Source organism: Mya arenaria, chromosome 10, assembly GCF_026914265.1.
Source record: "Mya arenaria isolate MELC-2E11 chromosome 10, ASM2691426v1".
NCBI lineage: Eukaryota > Metazoa > Mollusca > Bivalvia > Myida > Myidae > Mya > Mya arenaria.
In genome coordinates this window covers 10,046,542-10,060,052 of record NC_069131.1, presented here as the reverse complement: position 1 = coordinate 10,060,052, position 13,511 = coordinate 10,046,542, and the positions used below count along the sequence as shown (strand labels likewise).

At 35.8% G+C, this 13,511-nt stretch overlaps 1 protein-coding gene across 1 annotated transcript; it reads left to right on the top strand.

The window, feature by feature from the left end:
- The first annotated feature begins 8,519 nt into the window (after positions 1-8,519).
- LOC128204307 (uncharacterized) lies at positions 8,520-13,262 on the top strand. Its single transcript, XM_052905720.1, has one exon. The coding sequence runs from the start codon at positions 8,520-8,522 to the stop codon at positions 13,260-13,262; it is 4,743 nt and encodes a 1,580-aa protein (XP_052761680.1).
- The last annotated feature ends 249 nt before the right edge of the window (positions 13,263-13,511 follow it).

Here is a 13,511-nt window from a genome sequence, read left to right as displayed (position 1 = left end):
GTTTAAACTTGTGCCATTTTTAAACTATCAGGAAAAGTTGAGGTTTAAAATGACTTATTTACCATGAACGTTGATGTGATTGGAGATGACAGGTTTAGCTAAGTTTACCAGTTTAGAAGAGATACCATCAGAGCCTGTGGCTTTTGTAATACATAATTGATCAATTTGGCTATCAATAAGTATAGAATCTACGTCTTTAAATTCAAGTTCAATTTGTGTTCAGTGAGTTATTTTTTAATTGGTATAATATTTGGGTGGTTTTCATTTACATTTACAGAAAAAGTCCTATATTTTTGGCTACCTTGACAAAGAAATCTTGAGAAAACATTACATACTTCTTGTTGATCTGTTACCAATTTAGTGTTTTCAAGTAAACTGGTATCTTTGTGCTTGATGTTCCTCTTATTTGCAAGAAAAGGTTTAACAGTAGGCCTAAAGGCGGTTGATTTGCACCCCAAACATACATCAATGGAATATTTATTTAAAGATTTTCTACTTAAACTTAAGTTACAACGTTCCTTTGTTTCCTGACATTTTCACAATGTTTGGTAGACTTGTTTAGAAAGCTTTATTCATAAATGGGGCCGGTCTCTGGAAAACCGTCTCCTTTGTAAGGGGGCATGTTTGTTTGCAGTTTCAATGAAAGTTTTGCTGAGTTCATTAAACGTTTTGTTAATATCTGTTTGACAACTATCTACGGTGAAAAGATTGTTAGGTAAATCCTGGTTAAGATTATCAATATTAAAATGCTTAAAACTTCTATAAGTACAGTACCTATTTTTCATTTTTTATCTATTTCTTGTTTAAATTGCACACTTATAAAATTGTGACAATTACTCAGACCACAATCAAAATTAACTATGTTGCCGAGTAAGTTCTTTCTTGTGGTTAAAATAACATCTAATAATGTAGGGCTACTGTTCACAGGGAAATAAAGTACGTTCTTTAACAATTTTTTCAATGTAAAAGATATCACAGCTATTTTTAAGCGTACTCATTTATCATCAATAAGCATGTTCACATTTAGATCTCCAATGATTAATAAGTGGTAATATTTATTCGTAGACTTATCTAGGGTAATGTCAAGGTTTTCTTGAAAAAAATATTGTTAAAAAAGGTGGTTAATAAGGGCCATAGATTAACAATAAATCAACTGTATTTGCCAATAAAAGTTCACGGATACTATAAAATTTATTTCGTAAACTATTATTATTTAAACATGCGCAGATGAATCTTCTAAGGTGTTGTTGTCGCAGTTTAGTGATAGGTTCGGAATTATAGATTTTTTTCTCTGAAGATGTTGTACAGAATGAATCGTTTATAGAGTGATATGTATGATCAAAAAAGTTGTTGTCTGTGAAATGAAAAATTAAGCACTGAAAAAATGTGCCACCAGAAGTAGCAACTATCAAAGTATATGCCACTGGCTTGGAGCAGTCTCCACATGGATACTGGACATGCCTGGGATTTGTCGCAATATCACCTGATATCACCTGATAGCAGGATCTAGTTCAATTTGACACAATAAGGTTGAAAACTTGAAAAACAAATCGCGATTTCCGGTTGTGCATGTCACACAGGTTTTATTGAGCGTTTATTGATCTATATGCTTGTGAAGTAAACAGAACGTCCACTGATCTTGACTATATGGAAACGTTCCAGAATCGCCGAAATCGAGTTGATCTTGAAGATGAATGGTAAAATCGTCCAAAATGCTTTAAAAAAGATGCTCCATTAGATATTTTTTTTAAAGATGTATGTAATCCAAGTGAACCCGGTCACTTGTGACGATTTATAATATGGTGGGAAATCTCCTGTAGCCTGTATGATGTAATGTCTGCAATTGACGATGGCATCAAAGTTTGAAGGTATGCCTGAATATATGACTTGCGAAATATGAATCAGCCAGTCATGATTTTAAAAGAGAATGTTGACCTGTTCAATTTCCACAGAATGCTTTTGAGCTACTGTATCGCGAAAAAAACCAATGCACAAATTCATTCTGGAAGGGATATTCTTCTTAAGCACGAATTCCATCAAAAGCTAGAAAACAGTTTCTTTTTTATTAAAACTGTTAACGAACAGCAGTTCAAACAGCAACACTATACACGGTACATGCCCCCTAGCACCGGCTTAAAACTTCAAAAGATATAATTGCAAAACAAACGACCAATTAGGTTCTTTGCCTTTGGTTGCATCTTGAAATTACACGTAATTTTTTAAATATCTGAAATTAATTTAAGATTAATTCAAAGTAAAACTGAGTGATCAAAGGGTTAATCATGATATTTTGTTTACTGCTCGGCGATATCTCGTTAGAAGTAAAAGCAATGCACGACAGTAGGCTTAATGAACCAACCCACAAACATTTCGCTAATTTAATATAATTTCTTGTTAAGGCTCAATAAGGTTTTATCGTCAGCGACCAAAATGCACGTATCCATCCGGACATGTTAATGTGTGTTTAATAGGCATCAACCTTATCATTATCACGAACTTGGCATGTATACATGAAAGCATAAACAAAAAAATATGGCAAAGTATCATCGAATAGACAAAATAAATTCAGTCGCGACAGACATTCTCTCGAAATCGTGTACAACACATTCATGTGCCCAACTCTTGAATACGCAGATAATATATGGGATAACATTACGGTTGTAGAACAGGAAGACGTAGAACGGATTTAGTATATAACGGTAGTATATGAAGCACCTCGTATCATATCGTGTGCAACTCGACTTGTATAATTTTAAACCTCTATGCTGAAACCTGTGTTTAGCAACTTAACTCTAGTTGAGGGAAAAACAACTATGTCTTCTATTAAAAAACAACATCACCCCATACCTTTAAAATTTGTTTCTATCTCCAGTTGCTGACAAAACATTATACAGACTCAGAGAGTCCCACCAAATTACCATCGACAGTTTCGCTGTGGAATTCACTTTGAAAAATAACTTCACTCGACTATTTTCATTTCGAATTAGATGTTGGTCGTGTACCTGCACACTTCTGTTTCGGGCCTTCGTCTTCGAATGCAGTGTGCTTCTATGAATGGAAACCTCTTCTCCAAAAATAGTACATGTCCTATGTATGTGAGGGGGAAATTGAGGATACATATTTTCGTTAACTGCCAAATGTATATAAACCATAGTGCTCAGGGCTTTGCTTGATAATCTTACACCCTCTATTATTTCTTTTGTTTGGGAATAAACATGCTCCTCTCAGTGTCAACAAGCATATTTATCACCATGTTTATAATTAGATAAATAGCCTCAATACAACGCTTCCAATATATTGTAATTTTACATCTACATTGAACCTTCCTGTCGTCTCTGACAACACAAAGCGATTACCCCCGAATACTATTCTAACTATAGTTTTTATCTTTCTAATATTTTCTAATTCCTTTCACATACTCTACCTACATCTCCTTACACCTATATTATATTTTCATTACCAAACGCTTATTTACCGAAACTAAATAAATACTACAACAACATTTATTAAGGTATACATATTTTTTTGTTTCCTTATTTGTATACATGCAGCATTACTGGTATTATATACCGATAAATAATGGCCTACATAAGAGAGGCTTTAAATAAGCAATTTGCTTACTTCTTAAGTCTTATAATATATTATTCTAAATTGCAAGAATATGTCTTAATTAATTCGAATTTAAGCAGATTGTTTTGTATCAACGTGCACATGCATGTATATGTGTTTTGTGAAATTGTATTAGTCTTAATAAAAACTGGTTAAACCAACGGCAACTATGCAACTATTTAATTGATTATGGTCTAACATTCAGGAAAAACCTAGCACCACTGATTGATTAAACAAAATCAACAAAGAAACTTTATTGTAAGCCTTAAGGTAAAATAACGAGAAGAAATTATATCCGGTTACATATCATCGGATGATTATATAGGTTACACTCAACTAAACATATTACTGGCGTAGTGTATGGGATAAATATACATCAAACCGTAATAACTATGTTTCGCATATACCGAGTTGATTCCAAAGTGGGAACATTGATTAAGAAAATTCTTTCTTAAATACACTCCTTTCGTGTTACTGTCTTATTGTGGAAATCATATACATTATAGAAGTTTATAACATCTCACGATTTTATCGTATTTATAGATGGTAAGAAATTACCACGCACGATATACGGTAGGTTTTTATTAATTATTAATTAATTATTTAGGTAATAAATACTATGTTTAATGGTTAGAAAGTGTCAAACTAACAATGCGAATTCATATACTATAATCATTTTTCCTACGACAGCTTCTTTTAACAAAAACTTCCTCGTCCAAACACATACCATATTACAAATTTAGTGTTGTATTACATAAAAACAACCATATTAGTAAAGTTTGACAATATACTGTTGTTTTTTTCTTACTTTGAATTGGCAGTGTACTGGAGCTGTTTGTTTACCGGTTGCATCTTATGTTCATTGTTATATTCTGGGTATTCTGTTATTAAAGAGCAAACATTATATGCTTTTGTCGAGCCAAAAGATGGAGCATGAGAGATTCATAATCATGTTGTATTTGCACACTTATAAAAGGTTACATATCATCGGAAATATAGAAAGTGTATACATATATTCACCATTTCTATAAACATTTATTTTCCTCATTTGTGTCGACTTATCTTATTTCTAGGTTATCTCTGTGATTGTGCGAATTTCCGACATCGCAGAGGTAGACCCCGTCGCAATAACACAGACAGACCCCACATACAATAGTAGTATAGATGGTCCTCCGTAGTCAAATTTGCATAATGACATCATCAATTATAAATAGCCCTCCGTAGTCAAATTTGCATAATGGCTTTATCATTGAGATCTTGACAACATCCTCATATTTGGCGCTAATAAATTTGGTTTCGACCTAGCGTTTTGTATAATTAAGATTTAATCTATTTACATTAATAAAGGTGAAGTAGGTGTCTCGCCAGTCCAGCTTTTTTTAATTAACAGCGGATGACATGTTAATCATGTGAGTTTGATTGAGTAGCAGCAACGGCTGAAGAATCACAAAGCTTGTACTTTACGGGGACGGTCGGTCTTCATTAATCAAACACTTGATCTAGAGAAAAACACTTGAACTGTCAATGATCACTTAAAAACGTTCGCATGAATTCAGCACTTATGTTAAGAGCTCCTTTATATAAAGTCTTGACCCTTCGCGCCTATCATTGTAGTGAGATCAGTCATTAACACACAAAGAAGTCAACCTCAGAGGTAACTACATTTATTGTACATACCAATTTGAAAATAAATGAACAAAACCTTGTACAAAATTTTCAATAATCATTTTCTCAAGGAAATTCACTAAGATGTATGTTATAAATATGAGTATGTACTTGATAGTTTAAAAAAAAAAACATTGATAAGAGTAATGTAAATTCATCAGTAATAATGTTGGTTAAATGTTTGAAGCAATAAAACGTTATCTAGGCGACCATTTACAAAAGTCTTTGTTACATTTCTACTGGTTTTATAAAACGTATTTCAAACAAAATTTCAGATAATCACTTGAAATTGTTAATCTTGGGAGACTACACGCCATAAGAAAGAAAAAAGGTCAAATATTCAAACAAGTATGGTTTACCCCCTTTTAGTAAATACAAACTAGCTTTCTGATTAATTATGAACAATGCATTATCCCAAGGTCAGTGGTCTATCGCGCGTTTACTTTTGAGTGATTAACTCTGATCCCGAAAGGTCTGAGGTTTGAAACACCCCATAGTTTTGTTTCAATGCAAACATATTTAAAAGTATCAAACTGGTAAAACACAATACATGTTACAATCACATAAAATGTGACTAGTCCCGTTATTAAGTATTTAATTGTCATCCGTTAAGTCAACGATGGGCTGTGTATTAGAAGGTCCAACGGGACACGGGGCATACGTTGAAACTTTAGACTTTTGAATGATATCAGTGTTGTACTCTTTAGGCATATGGTGTAAAAAAAGAGTTTTCAGTGCGATAAACAGAGAGTAAAACTCTAAACGGTGAGACTCTCCATTAAATCCTTCGAGTACATGACTCAATTCATGTAGGAAAACAACTATCAAATGGTCAATACAAGAAATGCCACTTAAATTGAGTATAATCATAACCTTGGTCGAACCAGCACTCTTCATAGTAATACCTATGGGAACATTGCCATGTGTTTTTATCAGTTTGATACCTAAAGTATTGAATTCGGTAGAACGCTGACCAATCAAATGGGTAAACAAACTTAAAACGACTTCTATAGTGGAAAAGGCTTCGTCAACTGTAAATGGCCGCCTAATATAGACATCATTATCTTCACAACCATATCTGATGCCGTACAAATTGTCAGGATATTGAAAACTAAATCTAGGTAAATTACGAGTGTTTGTTTGCACATTCCCATTTGGAAGTTCTTTAATAACTTTCAGTTTTTGCACAATATAACGGCCACATCCAGTTTGTATTAACATTAGCAGCATCATATATGCACTTGGGAAACACATTCCCTCCGTCACGTCACAGAGCTCCGGTATTTGGAACTTTTTAGCCACCTGAAAATAAAGAACACTATATAAAATTGTTTTGTTAACAAGCATGCACACGCACACGCACACACACACACACACACACACAGAAACACGCACGCACGCACGCACGCACGCACGCACGCACGCACGCACGCACGCACACACACACACAGAAACACGCACGCACGCACGCACGCACGCACGCACGCGCACACACACACACACACACACACACGCACACACACACACACACACGCACAAATAAAGAGAGAAAAAACAATGATAAATTGTGTTTAAAAACCAGCGGTTTGATTATTTACTATGGTTTAAATCAATGTTAAACTTCACTGCACCTGAACAGTCAGATTGACCAGAGACTTAGTAATTGCCAACCGCTGGTTCATTTAAGGACACATTAATCTCACAGAACTGGTCAAGCGATTTTATGATTTAACAGGCAACCCCATGTAAATATGTTCCTGTCTATGTTCGTTAAGGGAATTGTAGATAAAAAGACTTATTTCAATTATAGTTTTTTCGTAACATTTTAAGAATGATATTTTATTTTTATTATGATACACTTTTTGTTTTTATTGAAAGGAATTTTTCTCTTCATTACATAAATTTTGAAAACATCTAATAGTTATCTACAATGACTGTTAAGAATTTTAGATATAAAGCAGCACTCTCAACACAGTTTAACTTGTTTATGTATAACAATACAACCAAACACCGACATACTGGTTGGCTACATTCATTTTGACCTGAGTAGCTTACTGTACAGGGGAATAATCTTTAATGTTTTTGAACATGACATGGTTAACAAAGTATTCTCCCATGATCTGAGTAGCTTACTGTACAGGGGAATAATCTTGAATATTTGAACATGACATGGTAAACAAAGTATTCGCCCATTGATTCACCTGTTAATTGAATTTTTGTCTAAATTGGGTCTATTCTTGAAATATTCCTTGAAAAGAACACTGAATTTTTCCAGTTTTTACCATTTTCCTTCGCTTGATGAATTATGATGATAGCTGATGTGTAGATGTGGATTGTTAGCTTGTAATTGGTATGCATTAGGGTAACGAACAATGTCACTTTAACAAAAATAGAAAGAGTTGTTGTTTTACCCAACAACTTTTAGTTAAAATTAATGAATAGTGATGAATCATAGTGTGAATTAAAGCATGCTGATTGGACTTGCTACCAAAGTTGTAGAAGTAGATCAATGATTTCCGTACATGTAATTCATTGACTATAATTCCTGATTGCCCATATTAAAAACATGGTTTTGTCGCATTGTGACGTCTCTTATTCATTCTTTATTTACTGTCAGAATAAATATTTAAACCTAAATTCGCTAATTCGAATCTGTCTATTTCGAAATAATATTTTGTCTATACTATCTTTTTATGTGTATTTTATCAATCTTTAATTCCAATTCGAAATTGTACACACTGTCAATTTGTGTCCACTATTTGAAATACCCCACACAAGATAAAACATCAAACCTTACTTCTTTTATCACAACTAGATTTACATAAGTCAACTAAGACTTCATACATATTTAATCTATTCGAAATAGTAATTTTTTAAATCTTATTTACAATAAAAAGTTGACAACAATTTATTGTTAGACTTTTTGGTGGTGTAAAAATGAGAAGCCATTTGTTTGAAAGCCAAGCTAAGCTTAGTTTAACGTGATTATTTAATTTGCCTTAATGACTTACCAGGTATTTCACAATCGCTATGAAATGATTATATGTATGGTTGAACATGTAAGTCTATAAATAGACCAATGACTTCATTCATGTTACTATAATTAACTATTCTAGTATGTAAATATACCCACATTTAATCATGTTCATTTCTATTGTGTTGTGTTTAATTATAGTAGTGTTATATATAGAGTGTTACATTTAATAAGGGCGTCCTGTAAACATTGGAAATCATTTTACAGAAACATGGATCTACTGACCTCAACCCTCGAATTCATGCTGAACACCATTTCTAGTGAAGATGAACTGATGAATTTTGCCGCTACATGGGGTATTCAAGAGTCTTCAACTGTACGGTTACGACTTTTACAGATAAGAAATCCTGAGTACGGTGGCACCTTTGTCAATGAAGAACTTGACCTCATACTTCAACATTTTGGGGGAGCATCTACATCAACTGATCAACAAATGTCTTCTGCCATGAATGCCGATTTAGACTTGGCATTTGATTATGTTCAAGAACAAGATGAAGTGGAGGGTGCCGTTCAAGCTATTTTGTTTGACGATGAAATAGAAGAGGCATCACATGCTTGTGTTGAAGACGGCCCCTGGAGTCCGACGCCAGCTGTTCAAGCTACTTTGTTTGACGATGAAGTGAAAGAGGCATCACATGTTTGTGTTGAAGACGGCCCATGGAGTCCGGTGACAGCTGTTCAATGCGGAGCAGGAGACGAACCGGGTCCGTCCAATAGATCCGACCATCTCCCACAAGGCCCATCACATGAATTGGATACACCTAAACTAAAGTATACTATAAGAAAGAAAGGTGTGCGAACCTTTGCCAAAAATGCGGCAAAGGATACGACCTATGAAGTCAAGATAGATGAAGAGTATCACGGTCAACGTCTCCACGATGTACGAATTGGTCTTCACCAAATGTTTGACGATCTGTTAGGTCAGGCACGGGGGAATTTAGCGGGAAATGATTTGGGTAGGGTCATCATTCATCACGGGGGACTCCACGATCCGATCATTATTCCATTACAGAAATGGAGTGAACTCTGTGCCGATGTGGTCATGTCTACTATCGAAAAGGTACTTAATAGTAACCAGGGGTTGGCTATTGACTCAAGTTTTGAAATAACTATAGGATCGATCAATTTACCCAAAGGAGGCACTAGACAAAGAATCATTAAACTTAAAGGAAAAAATAATTCTTTACAACTCAAAACTTCCATCGTGACTATAGAAAATGAAGATCAACTGTGTATGGCCAGAGCTATAGGGGTCAGCTGGGCAAAATTAAATAGATGTTCTCCGGAAGAATGGAAAGAGATTGTCAAAAACAGAGGAAAGAAAAGTAATTTGGAACTGATTCTGAAACACAACAAGGTTCCAAAAAGTTATTTTTCGAATTTGCTGAAAAACAAACGAAATGAGCAGAGACAACTTGCAGTCATACTCAGTCGAATGGCTAATGTACCTCTGGATTGCCCAGCCAGTCTCAGTAACATAGAAGCCTTTGAAGAAGTTCTTGGTGTGAAAATAATGATAATCAGCGCCCGATTAGGTAACAAATTTATCACCAACCCTAATACAGGCGAACACCCGTGTATATATCTGTATTTGGTCGACGACAATCATTTTAACGCCATAACCAGTATCACCGGATTCTTCAACGCAAGCTACTTTTGTGACAAATGTCTCAAGCACTACAGCAATCTAGGAAGACATGAATGTGAGATTAAATGCCGTGTATGTAAGAAGGACAACTGTCTCATGTCAGAAAACACCGTGATATGTAAAGACTGTAACATGAAATGCCGATCGCAAGAGTGCTTCGATAGACACCGTCAAGGACCAGAGGGACTTAACCGTCAGCGAGATGACGACCAAAGTAAAGAGGTGTCACAGTGTGAGACATTCTGGAAATGTCGTACCTGTTATAAAGTCATAAATAGGACAAAGCGTAATATAAAAGATCATAGATGTGGAGAATACTTACGTAATTCTTGTAAAACATATGTGCTCGAAGATCATCTCTGCTTCTTGAGAGCTACACCATACAAACAAAACGATTCTAAATTTATCTTTTTTGATTTTGAATGTACTCAAGATGAAGTATTAGAATGTCAAGAAGGATACCGTCCAGTTGAGTGTGAACACAGTCAACCAGATTGTAATACTTGCCTTAAATGTCAGAACTGTAAGTCTTCTTGGTGTGGAAAGTCGACTCATCGACCCAATTTTGTTGTCGCCCAAACAGCATGTGATGAATGTAAAGACGAGGCGCCAGACACACCGTGTAAAAAATGTGGAGATCGTTGCGAAAACTGTCAGAAAGAGGAAAAGGAACCTTGTTTGCCGAGTTGCGGACAGCGTGAATTTATTTTTGAAGGTTGTGAGACGTTGGAAACCTTTGGGACCTGGTTATTTTCACCTCAACACAAACACTATAAAGCCATTGCTCACAATATGAAAGGATATGACGGTTATTTTCTACTTGAGTATCTCATTGACCAGTCCATACGCCCGAACAAAATCATTTACAGTGGTTCCAAAATTATGTATATGACGATAGAAAAAGGTCTTAACATTACAATTATAGACAGTTTGAATTTTCTCCCCATGAAGCTTGCTGCCCTGCCAAAGACGTTTGGCTTAACAGAGATGAAAAAGGGTTGGTTTCCTCACTTATGCAACACTAGGGAAAACCAGACTTATATTGGACCGTACCCAGACGCTAAATATTACGGATATGATTTCATGAGTGCCAGAGAACGAGAAGAATTGTTGGCTTGGCTCGATTCTAAGAAAGAAGAGACCTTTGACTTCCGAAAAGAAATGCTTGAGTATTGTCGTAGTGACGTTGATATTTTAAGAAAAGCTTGTTTAACCTTAAAAGATTTGTTGAAAACCGCCACGCAGACTTCTGCCTTATTAACGAAAAAGAAAAAGGGCAAGATTGTTAAAGAGATGTGTCCCGTCTCTGTTGACCCCTTTAACTATTCAACCATCGCTTCCGTGTGTATGGGTATCTTCAAAACCAAGTTTTTTGAAGAAGAATGGGAGGTCAAAATCAATGACGCCAAAGAGTGGACACCTGCCCGATACATTGACGGTAACTTAGAAATTCTGAAGAACGATACTTGGATTAAAGAAGGGCATCTAGAAGACGACATTATCAAAACTAAACGGTTTATAAAATCTCCTATTGCTCAAATTCCGTCTGTCAGAAAAGACAGTTTCAGTCGGATGTCTCTACAGTGGCTGGAGTTGATGTCCAAACAAGATGGTATCACTATTCAACACGCTCTCAATGGCGGAGAAAAGACATTACCGGGAACACGGTACAAATTGGATGGCTACTGTGCCGAAACCAATACGGCTTACGAGTACCACGGTTGTGTCTTTCATGGTTGTCCCGTCTGTTACGCAGAGGACACAATTCACCCATTAACTAGCCGGTCAATGCGAGAACTCTACGTTATGACCCAGAAGAAAAAGACGTATATTGAGCGTCTAGGAATGACCTACAAATGTATTTGGGAACATGAATTTCAAAATCAACTCCATTCTGATCCGAAACTTCAACAATATGTGACCTCTTTGGACTTTACTGACCGACTGGATCCCCGAGATAGTTTCTTTGGTGGTAGAACCAATGCCAGTCGGCTTTACTATAAAACTACAGGTGATGAACAAATCAAGTACATCGATTTTACTTCACTCTATCCGTGGGTCAATAAATACTGTCAATACCCTGTAGGACACCCTGAAATAGTAACATCAAATTTCAAAACAATCAGTGACTACTTTGGTATTGCCAAAGTAAAAATACTACCGCCTAGAGGACTCTATCACCCAGTACTTCCTTACCGTTCAAATGGAAAACTCAAGTTCCCACTATGTAAAACATGCGCCGATACAGAAAACCAAAATGATTGCATCTGTTCGAAAGATGAAAGGGCGATAATTGGAACCTGGTGTACACCGGAACTTCAAACGGCTGTACAGCAAGGATACACAATCATTCAAATCTACGAAGTGTACCATTGGTCTGACACGACAAAATACAATCCCTCTACACAAGAGGGGGGTCTGTTTGCCAAGTACATCAACACCTTTCTCAAGTTCAAACAGGAGGCAAGCGGCCCTCCCGACTGGATCAAAACTGAGGAGGATGTCCTCAAATATATCAATGACTACTTTCAAAAGGAAGGCGTCTCGCTACAGAGTGATATGATCCTTAAAAATCCCGGATTGAGGGCGTTGGCCAAGTTGTGCCTCAATAGTTTCTGGGGTAAATTCGGACAACGTCTTAACATGCGACAAACACAGTTTTTCCACCAGTCGGAAGTGGACAAGTTTTTTCAAATATTCACTGATCCTATGAAACAACCGCAGAACTTTCACATCGTCGCTGAAGACACACTTCAAATGGAATGGACGTACAAGAATGACTGTCTACCTGTGGATAACAAAACCAACATTTATTTGGCCACATTCACGACCTGTTGGGCCAGACTTAAACTCTACAGTGTATTAGAAGATTTGGATCGTCGAGTAATCTACTTTGATACCGATTCTATTGTCTACGTGAGTCAACCCGGTCAGTACGATCCACCACTAGGTGATTATCTGGGTGAACTCACCGATGAGCTGAGTGAAGGTGAACACATTGTCGAGTTTGTGTCTGCAGGTCCAAAAAACTACGCATATAAGACCAATACAAACAAAGAAACCTGTAAAGTGAGAGGTTTCACTTTACATTTTACAAACAGTCAAATGATCAACTTTGACAGTGTGAAACAGATAGTTACATGCCCAGAAGCGCTATCAGCAGTAACAGTAGTTAATCCGAGAAAAATATGTAGGGACAAAAGAAAACGAAAGCTCTACAATAGAAAAGAAGAAAAAACATACCAAATGGTATACACGAAGCGTAGAAGAATAGACAACTTTGATACGGTACCTTATGGTTACTGAAAGTAATTAGTTTTGGATTGACCTTTGTTTAACATTGTAAATAAGATATGTACGTGACTATTTGTTTTTTATATGGTTTTGGCATGTTTTTGTACTGTTATTGAATAACCATTTTATTACCTGATTGTACATATCATATTTGATATTGTTTTACTGTGGCATGTGTTGTTTGAAATAAAAGAACATATACGATATTTCTCAGCTTTTTTTTTTAGTCACACAAATTAAACATTATAAGGGTCAGTTACA